The sequence below is a fragment of the Corvus moneduloides genome, chromosome 4, assembly GCF_009650955.1.
Source record: "Corvus moneduloides isolate bCorMon1 chromosome 4, bCorMon1.pri, whole genome shotgun sequence".
NCBI lineage: Eukaryota > Metazoa > Chordata > Aves > Passeriformes > Corvidae > Corvus > Corvus moneduloides.
The window spans coordinates 25,573,602-25,596,292 of record NC_045479.1 but is presented as its reverse complement, the minus strand read 5'-3'; the positions used below and the strand labels follow the sequence as shown (position 1 = coordinate 25,596,292).

At 42.8% G+C, this 22,691-nt stretch overlaps 1 protein-coding gene across 7 annotated transcripts in view; it reads left to right on the top strand.

Moving 5' to 3' along the window:
- Positions 1–22,691, top strand: part of TCF20 (transcription factor 20) — a 130,104-nt gene that overhangs the window by 69,641 nt on the left and 37,772 nt on the right. For all 7 annotated transcript variants that reach the window (XM_032105452.1, XM_032105448.1, XM_032105449.1 and 4 more), the window contains one exon: positions 11,462–17,086. In XM_032105452.1, coding sequence (XP_031961343.1) covers positions 11,498–17,086 — 5,589 coding nt within the window. In that variant the 5' untranslated portion in view covers positions 11,462–11,497. The remainder of the gene's footprint in view (positions 1–11,461; positions 17,087–22,691) is intronic.

The following is a 22,691-nucleotide window of genomic DNA, read 5'->3' as shown; positions in this document are numbered from 1 at the left end:
AACAAGCAATAGGACAGGAGGAGATGTCCTCAAATTGTGCCAGGGGAGGTTTAGATTCAATGTTAAGAAATATTTCTTACCTGAAGAAGTCAAACATTTGAACAGGTTCCCCAGCGAAGTGGCGGAGTCACCAATCCCTAGAGAGACTTAAAAAGATGTGTAGATGTTGTGGTTAAGGACATGGTTTTGTGGTGGCTTTGACAGTTCTATGAGAGCGGTTGGATATGATGATCTTAAAGGTCTTTTCCAGGCTAAAGGCACTCCATGGCCTTTATAAACCATGTCTTTCCCTTTTGCATTCAGGGGAAAAAAGAATGAATTCAACAGTGTTCTGTCATGTTGTGTAAGTTTTGGTTTGCCCACTGTAAGTTTTCCCTCTTTCACTTCATGTGGGGAGGTTTCTCTCCCTTCTCCAACATTTTTGCATGAAATGTGTACATCTGACTTTCTGATGTTCTTGATCCTGACCATACCTTGTGCATATTGCTACATAAAATTGGTCTTCTAGATAGGTCTTGATAAGTGTAATAATACTAGATACTCAGCAGGCAGTAAATTAAATGAGTTGGGCAGAGTCATTACAGAAGGAGGTAGCAGATTGCCTTTGTATTGCAGGGCATTGCTGAGTGAGTGGCAGATTCTCTTCTGTACTGTTGGAGAGCGGAAGTAGCAGGAGCATAACTGAGAATTGCTCCAAAGTGACGCTTTTTATTTTGCATGAGAAAACTGAACCATGCTGTCCTTATCCCCCTTCCATCTAAATCACTGCATTTTAATGGAGAAACATCTCATCCTGTGTTACTCTGAGAATGCCTAAAGAGAGCTCTGCTGCAGAATGATTTGTTTGCCAGCTGCGGTAGGACACTGGTTTTGGTGATGAGCTGGGGGTCCGCTGCAGTGTGGTATTCTGCATCTTTACAGTTCTGACTTCAGCTAATATCATGTTCACTTTGGAGAGCAGGGATTCTTGCATTCTGGCCTTTTTTCCTTTTGTTCTGTGTACTTTTCTACGTTTGGTGTCTTTCACTTTTTCTACATTAGGTATCGTATTCTGGTTATCAGAGACAAAACTGTGTTCTTGCTTGAGAACTGCTCAATCGAGTACATTTTTATTTGAATGATATCCTGCAGTTAGGATATAGAAATTTGACTTGTCATGTGTTCATTTTGTTTGTTTCCTTGTCTTTTTGCCTTGCAAGAATACAGCTTGTTTTATGTTTGAAAGGTGGAACTTGTGGAAAACCAAAGGGGGGTGTATATATAGTAGAGCTGCTGAAAATAGCAAGGGGAGGAGAAGAGGTTAATTATATGTATACTCTTGCAGCATAGTCAAAACCCCGTCAAAGCTGGTAGAAAAAGAAAACTTCTGTAAACTTGGGTCAAACTCACCAGCGAAAGCACATCTCTTAGCTCAGTGACAAACAGCATTAGGGAGCTCCTGAAAGTGGATGGGAAGAGGATTTAGGAAATAAACTTATTTGCTTATCCACAGAACTGTAATGTTTATAAAGACTTTGGTGGTCTGTGTTTACTCATGGAATTTTGGCTCTATGTGTGCGTTGGCTTTCTGGAATAAGCTGAGGAGTAAGGTCCTTTTGCTCAGTTGGTTTAGCAGAAGAATTAAATCAGCAACAACTCTAAAGGTGAAAGTAATTTAGTTGCCATCTTACTACCTGAAACAAGGCGTAGCAAACTTCAGTTTTGCATGGGAAGTTGGGATGTTTTAGAGCAGGGGAGAAAAGAGATCTAGTCCTTCTTTTCTTGTAATAGAACACTAGGATTACATTAGCATTATGAAATTGTCATATGTAATCCATCATATATGGTTTATGTTAATTGTACCTCTTTATTTAGCCTCCTCATGAGGGGAGATAGGTGGAGACAGAAACAGTAGAGTCTTCTGGTTTTGTTTTTTCTCTCCTCCCTGGTGTACAAAATGAATGACTGCAGGAGTGCGGGAACTTAAGTTTAAGAGAATGGTGGGACTGATTCTCAGAGTGGTGGACCATCTAAGCTCCCTCTGTCTTACTTCAAAATGTTAACTCTAGCATTTCCAAAAATTGTGTTCTGAGTGCAGTATCTTTGTCATCCTCCACTAATCGGTATTTACAGAGGCTTTTTTTCTTCTCTGGTTTTGGATTCATCCCTCCTGTTTGCTTTCAACCGCTGACTTCCTTAAGGATATATCCTTTAGGATATGACATGGAATACATGCAGTAGAAGCTTTGTCCATCAGCTTTCCAGCTTCAAACACTCCTGACACTATCACTGTGGTGATACAGAAATCCTCTGGGGAAGGAGAAAGCTCTAAACCCCAGTTGTGAGAAGATCTCTAATTGTAGGTTGTTAATTTCTCTGAACTGTTTATGCTCATTAGAGTTAATTTTGTGCCTGTGGTGTGGTCTGACTGCTGTTGACATTCCCTGCCTTTGGCTGTGCAGCAGAACTTGGAAGTGTGGAGTTTCTTGGTTACAATGGCTTGAGTTTAAAAGATGGGTTTTTCAGACTTTTAACTGAGGTGTGTTAGAAGTTTAATCACTTTATATGCATAAAGTTGACATACAAGGATTGCTTCTGAAAGGTTTTGACTCAGTGGGGGTGCTGGTGAGAGCGAACCAATTTAAATGCTTTAGGCCAAGGCTGAGTATAAACCTCAGGAGTTCTGAGCTGTTTGCTCCAACACTGCAGTGTGCTGCCTTCTCTCTCTCTCATCTCTCTGTTGGTTGTGCTACTGGAGCTACAGTGGGGATGCATAATGAGGTGGTTCAAGAAACTGGTCCAGTCTGAAAATTTCAAAGAAAACCTGCAGGGGTGGGGATGGGTAGATAGGAAGGGGGAGGACCTCCTTAAAATAGTCTTACCTCTAAAGTAATCTTTGTTGAATTATTTAAATGTATAAAGTTATTTTGTATTAATCTGAACTGTTTCTCCTGTCTCCATGTAAGTGTGGCTGTAGTCTTAGTCACTCCCTGTTAGTCTCAGAAGACAAAGATTACTTGTAAGAACGGGTCTGCTTCATTTTGTGGCTTCAACATGAGGCTGATGCTGTGGAATCTGAAGTGTGGAGAAATGAGCAAAGTGGTATTTAGAGGACATAGGTTGTAGGAGACAAGGAGAAATGTCAGGGAAAGAAAAGTTGTTTTTCTTCTAGTGTGAAAAATCTCACAAGTGCTTTAAAACTTTGAGAGAAGTTCAGACAGTTCTTATGTTTGGGAAAAATAAGGTTGCTCTCTAATTTTTTTTATCAGTAAACGTGATATGGCCTTGACTGTGTTTTCTTTTAAAGTCTGCAATAGCAGTAGTATTTGCAGACCTTCCACACTCAAATTCCTCTTAAATCTGTGTTAATTTAGAGGGCTGAAGTGCTGAATTCGTAGGAAGAATGATAACCTTGGCTAGTGAAAATTGAAAGCATTAAAGCTAAATTTTTTGTCTTACCTTAGAGGAACAAAAACTGTAAGAGGTTTGGAAGGTGTAAATTTGAGTACAGCTTTTCTGCAATTTATCAGTAGTTATTTAATTTGTTAGTTTAAGTAGATCAAGGTTATATTTCTACCCGATTTTAATGTTATTGCCTATAATGTAAATAGGTGGTATTATCTTCAACAATGGTTTTATCCTAATCAATGGTTATAATTCTTGTGTACAGTGCATAGCCTGTATTGTGATAATACTTGCACATAACTGAGAGAGATTTTGTGTCAATTTACTTCATTTGCCTTGAGGTGTTCCCAGGAGTCTTAGTTACAGGCTTATTGCACCAGGCATTGTAAAAAAAAAGAATAAAAAGATTTAATTGTATAGACTCCTTTGAATAGAAAAGAAAGACATATTACTGGTAATATGTAATATAACCCTTATAAGTATTCATCTTAGCAACCTGTCATCAAGGCTGGGGCTGCTGCTTCGTATGAAAAATTATAAAAGTTAATTAAAAATAATGTGTTAGGATGGTGGGGGTTTTTTTCCCCACTGTATAGTTCTGAGTATTTTAGATACTGAATAAATTTTTGCACAGAAAGTGAGAGCTTGGGCAGATAGAACCTGGCAACCCTGTTCACACTTTCCTGTTTTCCTCTTGCAATTAATAATTGACTTCTCCTTTTCACTGTTTTGTCACTGAAAGGTGAAGGTTTAGTGAGAGTTGTGATGCCTTTGCTGAGCCTCATGCCTTGCATGTCTGCGAAGGAGTAGGTCAGAAGTTGTTCTTGGAGTGTGCAGATTTTGCTATATTGCCAAAGCAGGTATCAATGGCATGAAGACATTGGAGGTATGGACACAGGTGAATTTGCAGTAAGAGGTGTGTAACGAGTTGCCAGAATTTTTGAAGGACTAGTGAGGTGGATTAGGATGTGCAGTCAGCTGATCTGCAGCTTGGAGGAAAAAGAAGATGAGCTGAGGATTCAGTGTTATTTTAATTTTCATGTTAGGGAGGGTAGTTTGACTATTGTGTAAAGATGAAGAGCCTTTTAAATATGAACTCCTGATTTCAAGTGCCCTTCAGTAGCCAGGCCACTTAAAACAGTTCCTGCTGTGTCCGTTTTGCTGGTACAGATGTTTGTGTAATGATACAGTGAATGGATCTGTCAGGTCAGAAATGGCTTTTCTCTCTCACAGAATTTTCTCGACCGTATCAGTTCCCTGATCTGACTTGCTCATGAATGGCTGTGTTAACACCATAGAGGAGGCTGGACCTCTTAAACTGGGCTAGAGAAGACTGACCCTATATGTGAAACCAAAATTGTTGTTTTAATCTTTGACATAAAATGAAAGCTGACTGATTTGCATAAATTCTTATTAAAATAGCTGTGTCTGTCAAAATTTTAGATGGATAACTTTTAGCAAGAGTTTGGTAGATTTTTGAAAGCTATTTAAGTGCATCTGTGCTGTTGATTGAGACTGAGAACCAATGGCATAATAATAAAATCAAATATATACAACCAGCCAAAATTCTGCTGAACTTTGATCATTAGTTACATTTCTAGAAATACATGTTTTCATAGTACTACAACTTAAATACTGGCTTACAACAGAAGTTGTTCTTGTCAAATTTCTTCTTTCTTCATGTTTAGGAATACGAATTTAACAGTACACTTCACTAAAAGTGCAAAGCTAAACTGGAGATGGTATTTTAGTTTTGCTCACTTAGTAAGAAAAACTTGCAAATGCAAAAAGGTCTGTGTATTTCTGATTTGGTGTTATACAAGTGGGTTTTTAAAAAATATTTTGGATGTGAGGGAAGAAAGCAGCAGCCAAATAATAGCCACATGCAAAATTTGATTATTCTTTGTTGTTGTTTGTTTACATGATTTTATTACAGCAGGTGAATGCTCTGAATATGTCTGCTTGCATCTCCTCTGTGAGATAGGAAGGTACACTGACACAGGCTTACTGTGGTTGGGCTTTTTCTGTGGTCACTTAAGGAAATATATGGAAACATAAGTGAATGTAGATCCTATCTAGCACAATAATCCCCAGAGCATTCCCCTCTCTCAACTGACAAAGCTCACTGTGCTCCTTCTGCCACGCTCATCTGTTCCTCACCCATTCTGTGAGAACCATTTCCTTAATTGTTTGGATTTAAGCTCGTACATACTGACTTTCTGAAAAGCTGTACAGACATTTTGGTAAAGAAGGCGTAGTGTCTCTGTGAGATGATGGAAGCTAGTTACAATGCACTTGACCAAGCTGTAGCTCATTTGAGGAATTTTTTGATAAAAGTTTTCACTAGGAAGGACAAAATTAAGCTTTGGTGTCTTGGTTTTTTTTGTCAAGACCAGTATTACCACTGATTTGCAAGATGTGTTGCTAATTTAAGCATGTGTAACCACTACATATGGGTGTTTCTAAGACATGCTGTGATTTTTTAAAATTATAAAATTCGGTTTCCATTAATGCAGTATTCTGGGCTTAATTTGATTTTTTATATGCTTTACAAGATACTTCAGTTTAGCTACTTCCACAGGGTCTGGCGCTCTCAGTGATAATTAACTGTATCCTGTTTCATCTTTGAGTGGTGTAGTAAGGTTTGTTTGACAGAATATAGTATGATGGCTTGGTGAGAGCCAGATCTGACTGTAGTTTTCTCTAGAAGTGTGGTGGTGAATAATACCAGAAGCACGAGTTTTTGAAAGAAGTGAGCAGTGAATGTTACTGTTTGGACAAAGTGGTGACTGAAGGGCTGACTGTCTTGGTTTATTTCTATACCACATCTAATGTTGAAAGCAAGTCTTACTTATTCTCCCTTTTCTTTTAAAAAGGCATCAAATGTAGAAGAAATAAGTTATATCTGTTACTTTGTTAAATGCACTCTTGGGTTTGATCTTTAAATTCATCTACTTGTGACATTGGTGGCTGATTTGCCTTCTCTTAAAAGCAGCAGTGTTCCTCCAAAACTGAAACAAGGTCAGTCTATTCCCAGCCACTGATCAGGTGTGCACGTAATAACTCTGTACCTGCAGAAATGAGGGTTAGCAACTTGTCCTTAACAGTAGAAATGGTACTCAGTACATGGAAATCCTTTTTTCCAGTATATCTGGCTTAATTTTGAGCACAGGGATTATTTATTTACAAAATATGCTCCTGAATTGCTCATACTCAGGTTCTGCCTTTTGGGATTGTTTTGGTTATGTGTGTTCTCTGCTAGTTTAAGAAGATACAATGAGGAGGGGACAAAAATAGTAATTTTTGCATGTTGTATGAGTTGTGGCAAGAAATGGCTGCAATCTTACATATGTATCTGTTACTTGCACAGCATTTAGGAAGTAAGTCTATTTTAATCAGAACTCTGGACACTCTATAACCCCCCCCCAACATTTTTATGTACATTCTGGACTGTGGAAAATATTATCTTACTGTTTGTCACCTGCCTGTAACTGTATTTTCTTTCCTGATAAGCATGCTAGGAAGTGAGAGGCTTTTGACAGAGCACTAAAGATATATTGCATTTGACTGCTGCCTGAGACTTCTCTGCACAGATGGATCGCGGTAGTCAACCCAAATCTAAAGAAAATTTAACGAAGTGGAAAGACCTCACTTATGTCCTATTGAATGAACTGGTGGTGGCTTCATTTGCTCCTTTGTAGGCTTATCATCAAGAATTAGGCGTATCCCCACTGTATTTTGGTTTTTAGCTCACTTGTTATGAGCTGTCTGTAGTGATGCACTACTGTGTTGGCATCAGTGTTACGTGGGAAGATCTGGGCAGCTGTCCTGTTATTTGTCCAGTCTTTGATAATCAGGACCAAAAAGAGTTTTAAAGATTTTTGTGGCTTTAAAAGAAAGCCTAGCATGGTATATTGCAGAAGATCATTTCACAGAGTAATCTTGGTGTGGGAGTACTGATGAATTCTGTTAATCAGTACTGGTTGGGGGCACTCTGATATACATGCAGGAACCATTGAAAGGTGCTTACATGCTGTTGACTAGCATTAGATGATCTTGCTCACAGTGAGGTCACAATGCAGTAGCTTCATATTTTGAGGAACTCCTATGTTAAAAAAGTTCTATAAGGCTGTTTCAAATGATTAAACAAGATACAAAATCTGCATTATACTTAAAAATAAGATCATGTGAAGAAGGTAAATTGATACACTGCTTGAAATAACATGTTTCACAAATAAGTCTGAGATTTGGGTAAGAGGACCTATTGCTTCTTTTATTCAAACTTCTGTGCAGTGATTCTGTAAGTGAGGCTGTTTTTTATCAGCCACACATATGCTTCCTTTGTTCCTGCCAGGTCGAAGGCAAATTTTGATTACTGGGCTATTGGGGTAGAAATGAATGTGTTGGAGCAGAGTGAAACTGCTTAGCCTAGTGAGTGTAGTCTGCAGTGTCTAGATGGATATGCTTAGATGGCTCTACAGCTACAGGCTATAAATACTTTAAAGTCATGCAGCTTTATTGAGAGAGCTGCGTGCACATGTAGCAAGAGTGTAGGTGTGACACTGGAGTAGTGAAAGCCGTGCCAGACTCTTACCTTCCCTTTGAATAAGCGACGAAGGCTTTGCATATTGTGTGTGTTGGAAAGTACTGTAAATGTGTGTAATTTGTGGCTGTTAATAGAGCACATTTTTGGAGGCAGGAGTTTGTCCCTTCTGCTGGGGATGGCATTACGGATGTGTACCATCATTACGGAGGTTTGTATGATTGTGTTGTAGTCTCTAGTTGGCAGCTGGTGCATTGTCCTCTTGGCTTCGTGCATGAGGAGGAGTATGTACCAGCTGAAAATGTTTTCTTTAAAGGCTTCCAGTAAAAAATAAAATAAATACTTTCTTTCATGTGGATATGGGTAGACTTTGAAGGCCTTATCTGTCTGAATGTATTTTATTAACAAGGCTTGTCCAGGGGATTATTCTTGGTGGTTTTGCTGAGAACATAGCACTTATATTTAAGCACTTTACAAGGCTGTTACTATTAAGAAAGGCTATTGCAGTAGTGATTGTAATAGTTCTGTATTTAGTACATTAATGACAGAAAGTGTGCTGTGCGTCTTAAATTATCAGTGATGTAATCGGTCAGAGCACGTCCTATCTTTTTTTACGCCTGTTATTAATGAAATGCCTTTTTTCTCTTTGGCAGCTGTTCTGCTGGTTATGTTACTCAAGTTAGGCTCCTTGTGAGATACTCAAAACAAGTATTGTCCTGATGAAAACTTCTTATTTGTTTGTCAGGGTAAATTCCAAGATTGAAAAAAATAAAAAACTGAAGAAGAAAAATATGTTCTTCCTGTTTTGAGTTAGCATATATAACTTCTGGGCTAAATAAATGTTACATGGTTACATGAGATTATGGAGGATAAGAATTTGTGCCTTGGTTGACCTTTACTGTGTCTCTGTTCTTAAGGGCATTTTACAGTATCTTGTGCTGTTTCTATTCATTATATAATTTAAATTATTCTTTTTTAATAGTGAAGAAGTCTTAAGAATGTTTGCCAGCATTGTTAGCATACATTAGCTTGAAAATGTAGCAGTTTTCAAGCCTATTGGTAGGGTTACAGAGAATGAATATCATCAGAGATTAAAGTTTTTGTATAATGTAATGCAGAAGAGGCTTCCTGAGATCTTGTCCAGACTATGCAAAGTAAGTTTTGGTAAAGTTGTGTTTAAAAATTTAGTCTGAGATTCTGTGGGAGACTGAGCCTGTGAGAGGATGGAAATGTTGCTTTCATGAAAAGAGGATGGATGCCAAGCATGTGATAGCCAGGGCGTGCATGCAGTCTCCATAGCACGTGAATGTTGCTGATTGCAGAGCCCCAAACTGCTTATCTAGAGAAGCTGCTTTTAACATCTGCCAGTTAGAGTAGATGTTCTCTTACCTTTAGCTTGATAGCTTTCTTCTATGTATGGTTTTTTTCCTTTTCTTCCTCCTCATGTTTTTTGCCTTAACGCCAAATCACACAAAAAAGGGAAGAAAGCAGTTTGCCTTAGGTATCCCGATTTTAGTCCTACCCCAATAGGGCTGGAGCTTCAAACTGATGAAACATCAAAAGGAATGATACAGAAAAAGGAGGGGCTTATCCATAATAAGTCTGAACTGGACAGATTGGCACAGTGTGGCATTCATAGAAGTGTTATTCGTGTGATATATGTAGTCTTTAAAATGCTAAAAAAGGGGAAGTTCAGCAGAACAGCAGATCTCTCTTATGACACTTAAAATATAAGATTAGAACAGCAGTAAAGTTGAATTCCTAGAAGAAGAGGGACAGAATTTGAAGTATTAACAATTTGACAGTTCCCTTTTGATTCTAGTAATATTATGATGTACGTCAAGCTGCATGAACCAAGGTTACAACACAAAGAGGCCTTTGAGTTAGAGGAGAGGGGCTGCGGAGACATGCAGTGCTGCGGGGTGGTTTTGTGCCTGTGTGTTCTGTAGCCCACATACACAGATAGCAGAAACCCAGATGAAAGACTCCAGTGGTAGAGTTAGAGTCTTCTATAGATAACATACATGTTAATAAAAAAAATAGCCTTGGGAGGCAGATGGGAAAAGAATAGGATACCAGATCTTGCCTGCATCTCATTTGTGTGCCTGGGGGTTTTTTTGTGAGTTTGGTGATCTACTTGAACAAAACTTGAGTGCAAAGCTAGAATTTAATTTTCAGTGGGTTCAGTTGAATGTGGCAAACACAAAACATGGCTAAATATAAAAACATAATGCAGACAACTCTTCCAGGAAGTCTCCAATCTGAGGAGTTGGGGTTCTGTTTCCTGGAAAAGGGCGAGCATTGTCTTAACATTCTTTCAAAGGAAGGAGTCTCTCCAGGTGGCTTTATCCATATTTTTTTTCAGGAAGAGAAAACCACAAGGTGTTTCAGACATGAAATGCTTTTGTCATCTGCTAATTTGGGGGTTTTGTTTTGGTTGGTTGGTTTCGGTTTTTTTCTTTGTTTGTTTGGCTTTGGTTTTTAAAGGCAGTATATATGCACATACTTGTTCATTATTGTACTTTTCTTAATGCATCTAGTAATGTGTCAGGCTTTTATTAGAGGGACTAGCCAGGGTCCCCAAACAATTTTGCAGCTGTAGTCCAGTCCTTGAGGGTGAGTCATAATTCCACATACTGAGCAATATGTTGAAATACATAGGAGAGCCTTCCTGGAGTTTGTTTACTTACGAGTTGATTATGTGAATGTAGATGATCATACATGGTATTCCAAAATATATATTCTGACTGACAAACATTTTCAGTTATGTTTCATTCAAGGTAATATAAGAGTCCTAAGGGATGAAGTTGTAGACTATTTTGCTCAAATAGAGTGAACTTGTTTCAACTTTCCATCCTGTAAAGCAAAGCAGATGGCAGGGCGGGAAAATGCGATGTGTTGTCTTGTGTTGGTTTTCACCTAGGAGTGTAACTGGAATTACTCAGGAACTGAGCATTGAGTATGCTGGTGCCAGTTCTTTCACACGTTCACATAGATTCTTTCATTGGGTTATCTTGGTTTGAGCTTTGGTCAATTGTATCTTGAGTGTTTGCTAATAGAGATCTTTCCCAGTGTGAAACATGGACCTTGGATATCATCCCTGTGGTAAATCCAAGTGTGGTTTGAAAGAGTTGCAGGGTTCTTGTCACATCTTTCCACATGGCAGCAGAATACTTGGATTACTCCCAGTGTTAGCCATAGGGAATAGCTGGAGGGTGAGGATTGCTCTCCTTTGCTTTGCAAATATTGTTGGAAGCTTCTCTCTTCAGGGGCACATAAACACAGCCGGTTAGTAAATGCTGGTGGGGAAATATTAATGCTGGAAATGCACTCCAACTGGTGATGGGCTACTGGCCTGCATTACCTAGAAGGTTGGCAGGTTGCAAGAAGAGGGGTTAAACATTGATGTACCAGGAGGTAGGAGAGAAATACTAAATTTTAATTGGTGTTAAAACAGGGAAATTGAGTGGGGTACTGGTGTGACTGGGAAGCATATTATACCTTTTTTTCCCCTCTCTTTTTCTCCATATTTAGGAGGGCTTTCGAGCTACCGCTCTGCTGCTGAACAGCATGCAGTCCTTTCGGGAGCAAAGTAGTTATCACGGAAACCAGCAGAGCTACCCGCAGGAAGTGCACACTTCATCCCGACTGGAAGAGTTCAGCCCCCGCCAGCAGGCCCAGATGTTCCAGAGCTTTGGAGGAGGTGCTGGCAGTGGACGTCGTGGAGCTACAGGAGCCTCTACAGCAATGCCTGGTGAGAGCTCTGGCCATCAGAGCTACCAAGGTTTCAGGAAAGAAGCAGGAGAGTTTTACTATATGGCTGCCAACAAAGATCCAGTGGTGTCAGGAGGGCAGCAGCCGCCTCAGCGCAGGCCTTCTGGACCAGTACAGAGCTATGGGCCCCCTCAAGGGAGTAGCTTTGGGAGTCAGTATGGGAGTGAGGGACATGTGGGCCAGTTCCAAACACAGCACTCGACCCTTGGGGGTGTATCCCACTATCAACAGGATTATACTGGTCCTTTTTCTCCAGGGAGTGCCCAGTATCAGCAGCAGGCTTCTAGCCAGCAGCAGCAGGTGCAGCAGCTGAGACAGCAGATCTATCAATCTCATCAGCCTTTACCCCAGGCTTCCAGCCAGTCTGCTTCTAGCACCTCACACTTGCAGCCAATGCAGCGTCCATCCACCCTGCCTTCCTCTGCTTCAGGCTACCAGTTACGAGTGGGTCAGTTCAGCCAACACTATCAGCCACCTTCGTCATCCTCCTCCTCCTCTTTCCCTTCCCCACAGCGTTTTGGCCAGTCAGGACAGAATTATGACGGAAGCTACAATGTGAATTCTGGGTCACAGTACGAAGGCCATGCTGTGGGTTCCAATGCACAGGCCTATGGGACCCAGTCAAACTACAGCTTTCAAACTCAACCGATGAAAAGCTTTGAGCAGTCTAAGCTGCCCCAAAGTGGGCAGCAGGGGCAGCAGCAGCAGCACCCACCTCAGCATGTAATGCAGTATTCAAATGCTGCCACCAAACTCTCTCTTCAAAGTCAAGTGGGACAGTACAGCCAGACTGAAGTTCCTGTAAGGTCACCGATGCAGTTCCACCAAAACTTCAGTCCAATCTCTAATCCATCTCCTGCTGCATCTGTGGTTCAGTCTCCAAGCTGCAGCTCTACCCCTTCTCCACTCATGCCAGGCGGAGAAAATCTCCAGTGTGGGCAAGGCAACATGTCCATGGGTTCTAGAAACCGAATCCTGCAGATGATGCCTCAGCTTAGTCCTACACCATCTATGATGCCAAGCCCCAATGCTCATGCAGGTGGATTCAAGGGGTTTGGACTGGAAGGGCTGCAGGAAAAAAGGCTCACAGATCCAGGACTGAGCAGCCTGAGTGCTCTCAGTTCTCAAGTGGCAAATCTGCCCAATACAGTCCAGCACATGTTGCTCTCGGATGCCTTGGCACCTCAGAAAAAAAGTTCCAAAAGATCATCCTCTTCCAAGAAGGCCGACAGCTGCACCAACTCAGAAGGCTCCTCCCAGGCAGAGGAGCAACTCAAGTCTCCCCTGGCAGAGTCACTGGATGGTGGCTGTTCCAGTAGTTCAGAGGATCATGGGGAAAGGGTGAGACAGCTAAGTGGCCAGAGCACCAGCTCAGACACCACTTACAAAGGGGGTAATTTAGAGAGGCCCAACTCCTCACCAGCACAAGGCTCTCAGAATGAGCCATCAAAACTCAGCAGCAGTCCTGCAGCTAGGGAAGATGTGGCCTCCCCTGATGGGAAGGAAGCTGTGGTGGCTGTGGAAAACGCCCCAAAAGTGAATGAAAAGGCAGTTGGGGTGATTGTCTCCCGGGAAGCCATGACAGGAAGAGTAGAAAAGTCAGGTGGACAAGATAAACCTGCCCAAGATGATGCTTCCACAACCCCTCAGGCACCAGCTAGCACTAGTGGAGCAAAAGAAGCTGGGCATGCAGGGACACAGCAAGAAACTCAAGGAGGAAGTAAAGGGAGCAAAAGTGGCGATAACACTAACCATAATGGAGATGGGAACAGCCAGCCTGGTCATGCAGTTGTTGGGCCAAATTTTCCTGCAAGAACAGAATCTTCCAAGTCCCCTGGCAGTTTAAGATACAGCTACAAGGATAATATAGCACCTGGTATACAGAGAAATATTGGTGGCTTTCCACAGTATCCTTCTGGTCAAGAAAAGGGGGATTTCCCTGGGCATAGTGAGCGCAAAGGCCGTAATGAGAAGTTTCCTAGCCTCCTACAGGAGGTTTTACAGGGCTACCACCATCATCCAGACAGAAGGTACTCTAGGAATGCACAGGAGCATTCTGGGATGGCTGGGAGTTTGGAGGGAGCCATGAGGCCAAATGTTTTAATTAGTCAAACCAATGAATTGACCAATAGAGGCCTCTTAAACAAAAGCATGGGGTCCCTCCTGGAAGGCCCTCACTGGGGTCCCTGGGATAGGAAGTCTAGCAGTGCAGCTCCAGACATGAAGCAGATAAATTTAGCTGATTACCCTATTGCTAGAAAGTTCGATGTGGAGTCTCAGTCTGCTGCCCATGAGGGGGGGGCGCTCTCAGAGAGGAGATCAGTGATCTGTGACATATCTCCATTAAGGCAACTTGTAAGAGATCCTGGCCCTCACCCCATGGGGCACATGGGTCCTGAGGCCAGAAGTGGAAGGAGTGAACGTCTTGCCCCCAGCTTGAGCCAGTCAGTAATACTCCCTGGTGGTTTAGTATCCATGGAAACAAAGATGAAAGCTCACAGTGGGCAAATAAAGGAAGAAGATTTTGAACAGTCTAAAAGCTCAGCTAGTCTCAATAACAAAAAAACAGGAGACCATTGTCATCCCGCTGGCATCAAGCATGAATCTTTTCGAGGCAATGCCAGCCCTGGAGCTGCAGTCTCCGATGCTGCTCCAGACTACATGCCCCAGCAGGACAGCAGATCGACACAAATGAGACGAGCGCCTGGCAGAACTGGAAGGGGTAAATCACCCTCTCAATATCAGGATCTTGCTGATAAGCTTAAAATGTCACCAGGCAGAAGCAGAGGCCCAGGGGCAGATCTGCATCACATGAACCCACACATGACACTATCTGAAAGAGTTAGCAGGGGTTCCTTGCATTCTGTCTACCCTCAGAATTCGGAAGGTCCATCTCTGGCTTCAGCATATCACACAAATGCTAGGCCTCATGCTTTTGGTGACCCCAACCAGAGTTTGAATTCCCAGTATCATTACAAGAGACAGATATACCAGCAACAGCAAGAAGAATACAAAGATTGGGCAAGCAGCACTGCTCAGGGTGTGATTGCTGCAGCTCAGCACAGGCAGGAAGGAGCAAGGAAGAGCCCGAGACAGCAGCAGTTTCTGGAAAGAGTAAGGAGTCCCTTAAAAAATGACAAGGATGGAATGATGTACCTTCAAGGTGGCTCTTATCATGATACTGGAAGCCAGGAAGCTGGGCGCTGTGTCATGGGGAGCGACAGTACTCAGAGCAAATGCACTGAACTGAAACACGGCAACCAGAAGTTGCAGCATCATGAATCTGGTTGGGACCTCTCTCGGCAAACTTCTCCTGCCAAAAGCAGCGGCCCTCTTGGAGCAGCCAACCAAAAAAGGTTTTGCCCTCAAGAAAGTGATGGGCATCGACGAGAGGAATCTACAGATTTGCCCAAGCCTAGTAATGCTATGCTTAGGCTCCCTGGCCAGGAAGACCAGTCTCCTCAAAACCCATTAATTATGAGGAGGAGGGTCCGTTCTTTCATCTCGCCTATCCCTACCAAAAGACAGCCACATGATATGAAGAACAGTGGCAGTGAAGATAAAGGGCGACTGATGACTTCAGCAAAAGAAGGAGCCGATAAAACATACAACTCCTATGCCCATTCATCTCAAAGCCAAGATGCTGGCAAGTCAGTTGCAAAGGGAGATTCTTTCAAGGACCTGCCAAGTCCTGATAGTAGGAATTGCCCTGCTGTTTCCCTCACAAGCCCAGCAAAGACCAAAATATTGCCCCCAAGAAAGGGACGAGGATTAAAACTGGAAGCTATTGTTCAAAAAATTACGTCTCCCAATATTAGGAGAAGTGTTTCTACCAACAGTGCTGAAACTGGTCCAGATACTGTCACTCTTGATGACATCCTGTCCCTCAAGAGTGGACCTGAAGGAGGAAATGTGGCTGGACATGGACCAGAGGCTGAGAAGAGAAAAGGAGAGATGTCAGATCAAGTGGGGCCAGCAAGCCAGGATACAACTGGTGAAAAAACTGTTCCAAGATCTTCAGAAGAGTGGCAAAGCAGTGAGGATGATAAAAATAAAAAAGAGGTCCCTGAAACAACCAGTGGTGGTAAAGAAGGAGCAGGATCCAGTGCAGCACCACCACCTTCTCAGAAGTCAGGTGGTCAGGGAAGGTCTGATGGATCTGTAAGTGGAGCTGGAACTCTCACCTTTTCTGACTCAAAAACAATTTCCCCTTCCAGTGTGTTCATTTCTGAACCAAATCCAAAGTCTGAGGAAAAAGATGGAGATGTGACAAACATTTCACCCAAGCCAGATGGTTTCCCTCCAAAGGGATATTTCCCCTCTGGAAAGAAAAAGGGGAGACCAATTGGGAGCGTGAACAAGCAGAAGAAGCAGCAGCAGCAACAGCAGCAGCTGCCTGTGCCCCCGCCTCCCCCACCAGTGCCATCACAGCCTGCAGAAGGGGTGGGTGCTGGTGAGCCAAAGCCCAAGAGGCAAAGGAGGGAGAGGCGAAAACCTGCAGCACAGCCACGGAAGCGGAAGCCTAGACGGGCTGCTCCAATCGTGGAGCCTCAAGAACCAGAGATCAAACTTAAATATGCTACCCAGTCTGTAGATAAAACTGACTCCAAGAATAAGTCCTTTTTCCCTTATATTCATGTGGTAAACAAGTGTGAATTAGGCGCTGTGTGCACAATCATAAATGCAGAGGAAGAGGAGCAGAACAAATTGGTGAGGGGTCGGAAAGGACAGAGATCTTCAACACCCCCTCCTAGCAATGCGGAGAGCAAAGTGCTGCCCACCTCAACTTTCATGCTGCAAGGCCCTGTAGTAACGGAGTCTTCTGTCTTGGGGCATCTGGTTTGCTGCCTGTGTGGCAAATGGGCCAGCTATCGTAACATGGGTGACCTCTTTGGTCCTTTCTACCCCCAGGATTATGCAGCTACCTTGCCCAAGAACCCACCTCCAAAGAGGGCCACAGAAATGCAGAGCAAGGTCAAGGTACGGCACAAAAGTGCTTCTAATGGTTCCAAGACAGATACTGAAGAGGAGGAGGAACAGCAAGAACAGAAGGAACAAAGAAGCCTGGCTGCTCATCCTCGCTTTAAGAGGCGGCACCGCTCTGAGGACTGTAGCGGAGCTTCTCGGTCACTTTCAAGGGGAGCTTCTTGTAAAAAAGCAACCACTGATGGTGGCAGTGGTGGTGAAAAGACTCCTTTGGACTCAAAACCATCTATGCCCACTTCAGAAGGTGGCACTGAGCTGGAGTTACAAATTCCTGAACTACCTCTTGACAGCAATGAATTTTGGGTCCATGAGGGTTGTATTCTCTGGGCCAATGGGATCTACCTGGTCTGTGGCAGGCTCTATGGGCTGCAGGAAGCTGTGGAGATTGCAAGAGAGATGGTGAGTACCTAACCTTGCTATACAAAATTATTTTCTTTCATTAGCAAATATATGCTGTTTGGAATACGATTTTTCTTGTTCTTCTCTCATTTCTTAAACAACCGTCTTTCATCTTCAATAAATCTCTAGTGATGTCCTTTTGATGGCCTCATTTAGATCTCTGCCACACCTGATCAGACAAAATTGTTTGGACATCAAAAAGCTGGGCGCTTATTACCTAGTTAAAGTTCTGGATGTCCAAAGGCTTTCTCGTAACTGCAGTGATCTCTTTTCCCTTCCTTCTTCTATCCTGTTAGATAGAAGCTCTAGGGCTCTTCTTGGAGTCATACAGTGAAAAGACAAGTGGTAGCAGACACAAACTGCAGCAAAGAAAATTCTGGTTCAACTAGGCAAAAAATTTCAGTGAGGGTAGTCAAACATTGGATTGAGGGAGGGGAAATGACAGAAAAGCTGTGGAATGCCCTGGTTTTGGAGATGCAGAACTTGGTTCTGGGCAAGGCCCTAAGCATCTTTACATCTGAAGTTGGATCTACCTTCAAAGTTGGCTCTGCTTTCAGCAGGGGCCCCTTCCAGTGAGTTACTCTTCACTGTAATACATACTACACAACTGTAGGAGAATTTACAGTCCTTACAAAATAAGGTGGATAGATCATAGAATTGCACAGAGGTCTGTAAGCATTGAACGAAATATTTGTGGGTTTAGTATTGATGAATTCAATATTCACAGACAATACTGATAGTTGACCCTCTCCAGAGCACGGGTATACAGTGGGCAAGAAGAAGGAGGTATACTTAAAGCAGGGACAAAGGAAAAACTTTATTCACAACTGCCTGGTTGAGGATGGACACGCTTACTATTGTTGATTTCCTGAGGCAGAAGCTGATGCTTTAAAACCACAGTTATGTGCCTTGCTTTGCCATCATCAGTATCCTGCATCCCTTTATTTATGGTTATCTTACTTTGTATTGGGCTTTGTCCTGGGTCAGACATGGGAGAGGCATAGAACTACTTTTTCTTGTTGCCTTCATGATGTTCCTTTTCTAAACAGTGTTGGGATCCAGTTTTTATCTTCTTTCCTCTGTATTGTTACATACAGCATACTTGTTTCCTCCCCATGAGCTTTTGCTCCTCAAGTTTGATTCCTGGCTTGTTCTAAATTTTCACTCAACTGTTCAGTGACAGTAATTACATGCTTCTTTGCCCTAACTTGATTTGGCTTGCATTCTTGTTCCTAGTCTCTCATTAAACATAGTCAGTTAATTTCATTTGGTTTTCATCGAGCCATGCCTGCATTCTTGTTCTGATGCAACTGCTGAATTTCTTATCTCTTGATAATTGCAAGGTTTCTTTCAGGTTCTCCACCACTGTTTGGATTCTACTCGCAATGTGGCCATGCTTTCATTTGTCTTGTAGTTCACCAATATTTTGAATTTGCATCTCTCCAGCCTGATTTTCCCTTTCTACTGTGTGTAGGGTGTGTCTTTCACGTAGGATTCTGGTTTTCCCAACAGCAAATGCCTTCTCTACAAGTTCTTGAAGCACTTGAGTTATCCTCCAGTGATCCTTTTTATGTCCCAGCTGTGCTAAGACATGCTGTGTTGAGAGGCTCTAATCAAACTTGTTAAATAATAGCAGCCCGTTATCCACATTTTTATATGGGTTTTGCATGTTGTTTGACATCTAGTTCTTTCTCTGCATGGAATCTTTATGACTTTCTGATTGAATATGTTTCGGCTTACCCTTTATCACTTTCTTCCAACTGTTACAATCATCTCCTCCTTACAAGTAAAACATTTTTTTCCTCTTCTTCTTAACCGTTTCATCTGCCCGTATGGCACCGTACAAAAATATCTCTTTATCTCCCTTGAACTTTGTGTCCTTTTCCTCTACCTCTTTCCCTTAATCAGTTGCTCAGCTCCTGTCTTTTCTTTTCCCTCATAATACCAGTAGACATAAGTGTTTCTCATTTAAAAAAAAAAAAAAGACAAAATGCCTGTGGCCTCTCTTGCCTTTGCAACTACCTCTTAATTTCCTTTCTCTTTTTTCATCTCAGAGTTCTTTGAGTGCATTGTCTGGGGCTCTTGTCCTCCACTGTGGCTTCAGTTGTGCTCTACTGCAATTGTTATTGGTGTTTATGGTGATCTTTTCCCAGTTAAGGATCAGATCCAATGCGTAATTTTCCATTTTTCTGTAGGCTACGTTGTCACTATCAGCTGTGCTGCTTTTGAAGTGTTGTTCCACCTTTGTTTTCTGCCTGTGTCTTTTGATTACCTCCTTGCTTTCCACTGTATTTTTCAGAGGCTGTTGTTCATTCTTCATGCTTTTTCTGTGGGGTTGTCTTGGGGTGACTTTATGATGTATATCCCCATATCACTGCCCCATGCCCAGAAATTAATTTTGTGCCTTTCTATGCCTTTAAACTGAGCCTGAGAGGGGAGAGAGACAAAACCGAGGGAACTTTCTAAGCAGTTTGCAGTTTGTTTTCGTGTTTTCAAGGACACAGAGGTAGAGACAGCTCTCTGTGTTCAGCTGCGGCAGCAGAGCGAGAGTGGGGAAAGTACCTTGCTTTCGTCCAGTTTTTCAGCTCCTTTTTTCTCCAGAGAGAGATGGAGAGTTGAACTTTTGTTTTCCTGGGACTTTGTTTTCTTCCCTTTTTCTCTGCTGGATGGTTTCAACATCAGAATACATCGGGAGGAATTTCCACTGAGGCCTTGGCCCTGGAAGTGGGCCCACCACCCCGTCCCAGCTCCAAGGAGGGGAAGAGAAACACTACGGAAGGACTCTGAAATTTTCCCAGGTTTTCTCTCTACAACAAGAGGTTTCATTATTTGGCATTAGTATCCTTTTCCTGTGTGTTTGTTAAATAAATAGTTCTATCTCTTTCCTTCGAGGAAAATTCATTTTTTCCTGAACCTGGTGGGGGAGGGCTGGTTGTAACCTGCCTTTTATCAGAGGATATATTTCCAAATTTGCCCAAACCAGTGCAGGGGTTCACTGAAGTTTGCTTGTGCTTTTCTTCCCTTTATCCTGGAATACCATGCTTTTAAGTAGCTTTGGGTAACTCAATCACTTTCTTCCAGAGTCTCACAGAGCTTCCTTTTTTCTCCAGATTCATGTTCTTCTGGCACAAACTTAAAAATTGTTCTTGAATTCATTGTGAGTTTTCAAAATCTCACTTTAAAACTTGACTTTTAATCTACATCATCTTTAATCCACCGTCTGCCATTTTATTCTGATTTTCATGTCACTTAGATTCAGAGTCTCATTTGATTTAAAAATTATTTCTTCCTAATCCTTTTTATTTAAGGCTGCAAGAAATACTGCTTACTTTTTGTGTATGATAAGTAATACATAGTCTTTCAGTGCTCTCCACTGTTCTGTCTGGGTCCGTTTTTAATCTGTTTATAAAACGGAACTTTTCAGAGTCAGAGACCATTGTCTTGTGTGTACACTTTGTTTTGTTACAGAATCATAGAATGACTTGAGTTGGAAGTGACCTTAGAGATCAACCCACCTGCTGTGGGTAGGGACACCTCCCACTAGACCAGGCTGCTTAGAGCCTCATCCAATCTGGCCTTCACTTCAAGGAATGGGCAATCCACAGCTGCTCTGGATAACTTGTTCCAGTGCCTCACCACCCTCACAGTAAAGAATTTCTTCCTAATCTCTAAGCTAAACCTACTCTGTTTGAAACCATTCACCCTTATCCTGTCACTACACGTTCTTGTAAATAGCCTCTCTCTTGTAGGTTTCCCTTCAGGTACTGGAAGGTCACAATTAGGTCACCCTGAAGCCTTCTCTTTATCAAATTGAACAATCCCAATTCTCTCATCTTTTCCTTGTAAGGAGAGGTGCTCCATCTCTTTAATCATTTTGGTGGCCTCCTCTGGACTCGCTCCAACAGGTCCATGTCCTTTTTGTGCAGAGGGCCCCAGAGCTGGGTGCAGCACTGCAGGTGGGGTCTCAGCAGAGCAGAGGGGCAGAATCCCCTCCCTCACCCTGCTGTCCAGCTGCTTTGGATGCATCCCAGGGTACAATTGGCTTTCTGGGCTGTGAATTCACATTGCTGGGTTATGTCCAGCCTCTTGTCCACCTGCACTCCCAAGTCCTTCTTGGCAGGGCTGCTCTCGACCTGTGCATCCCCAGCCTGTGTTGATACCAGGGATCTCCCCAGCCCAGGTGCAGCACCTTGCCCTTGGTCTTGTTAAACCTCATGAGATTTCCATGTACCCACTTCTGTCCAGATCCCTATGGATGGTATCCCATCCTTCAGGTGAGTCAAGAGCACCACTCAGCTTGGTGTTATCTGCAGATTTGCTCAGGGTGCACTTGATGCTTTTGTCTGTGTCATTACTGAAGACATTAAATAACGCTGGTCCCAATACAGACCCCTGAGGGGCACCACTGGTCACTGATACCCACTGGGACTCTGAGCTGTTGATCTCTACCCTCTGGATGCAACTGTCCAACCAATTCCTAATCCACCTAGTCCATCGAATCCATCGCTCTCCAGTTTGGAGAGAAGGGTGTTGTGTGGGACTGTCAAAAGCCTTACAGAAGTACAGATCAATTACATCCTCAGCCTTTCCCAGGGAGGAAGGAGTCACTCCATCATAAAAAGCCACTAGGTTGGTCAGGCAGGACTTGACCATCGGTGAAGCCGTGCTGGCTGTCCTGAATCACTTCCCTGTCCCCCGTGTGCCTTAGGATAGCTTCTAGGAGGATCTGTTTCATGATCTTCCCAGGCACAGAGGTGAGGCTGATAGGTTGGTAGTTCCCAGGGCTCTCCTTTCTACCTTTTTTGGAGATGTGTACAATGTTTCCCTTTCCCAGTCACCTGGGGTTTCACCTGACTACCAACTTTTCAGATACCATGGAGCATGGTTTAGGAACATCAGCAAATTCTCTCAGGAATCTGGGATGCATCTATTTGAATCCCACAGACTTGTGTCCATTCAGGTTCCTCAGGTGTTTGTGAATCTGATCTTTGCATACAGTGGGAGAGGCCCTCGCCTGTCCCATTCCCCATCCTGTCATCCATCTACTTGAGAGGTGTGGGAAGAGAGGTTGCCATTGAAGGCTGATGCAAAAAAGTTGTTGGTTACCTCAGCCTTCTCCTCGTTGATTGTTGCCTGTTTGCCAGCATTGTTTATAGTGGGGGGTACACCTTCTTTGTCCTTCCTTTTCTCGTTCTACCTATAGAAACCCTTCCTGTTATTCCTTGTGTTCCTTTCCAGGTTCAGTTCCAGCTTTGCCTTGGCCTTCCTCAAACCATCCATCCACAACTGAACTTCATCCCTGTACTCTTCCCACATTACTTGTCCTTGTTTCCACTGCCTGTGCCTTTGTTTATTTCCCTTTAGTTTGCCAAGGAGTTCCCTACTCAGCCATCCAGTCTCTTGCCTTCCTTGCTCAATTTCTTGCTACTGGGAATTTCTAGCTCTTGAACTCTATGGAAGACTTCCTTAAAAATCTGCCAGCTCAGTTCTGCTCTCTTGTCCGCAAGGGCAGTCTCCCAAGCTACGCTATTGACTATCTCCTTGAAGAGCTGGAAGTTTGCTTTCCTGAAGTTCAAAGGGGCCTAACTTTACTCCTTACCTAACC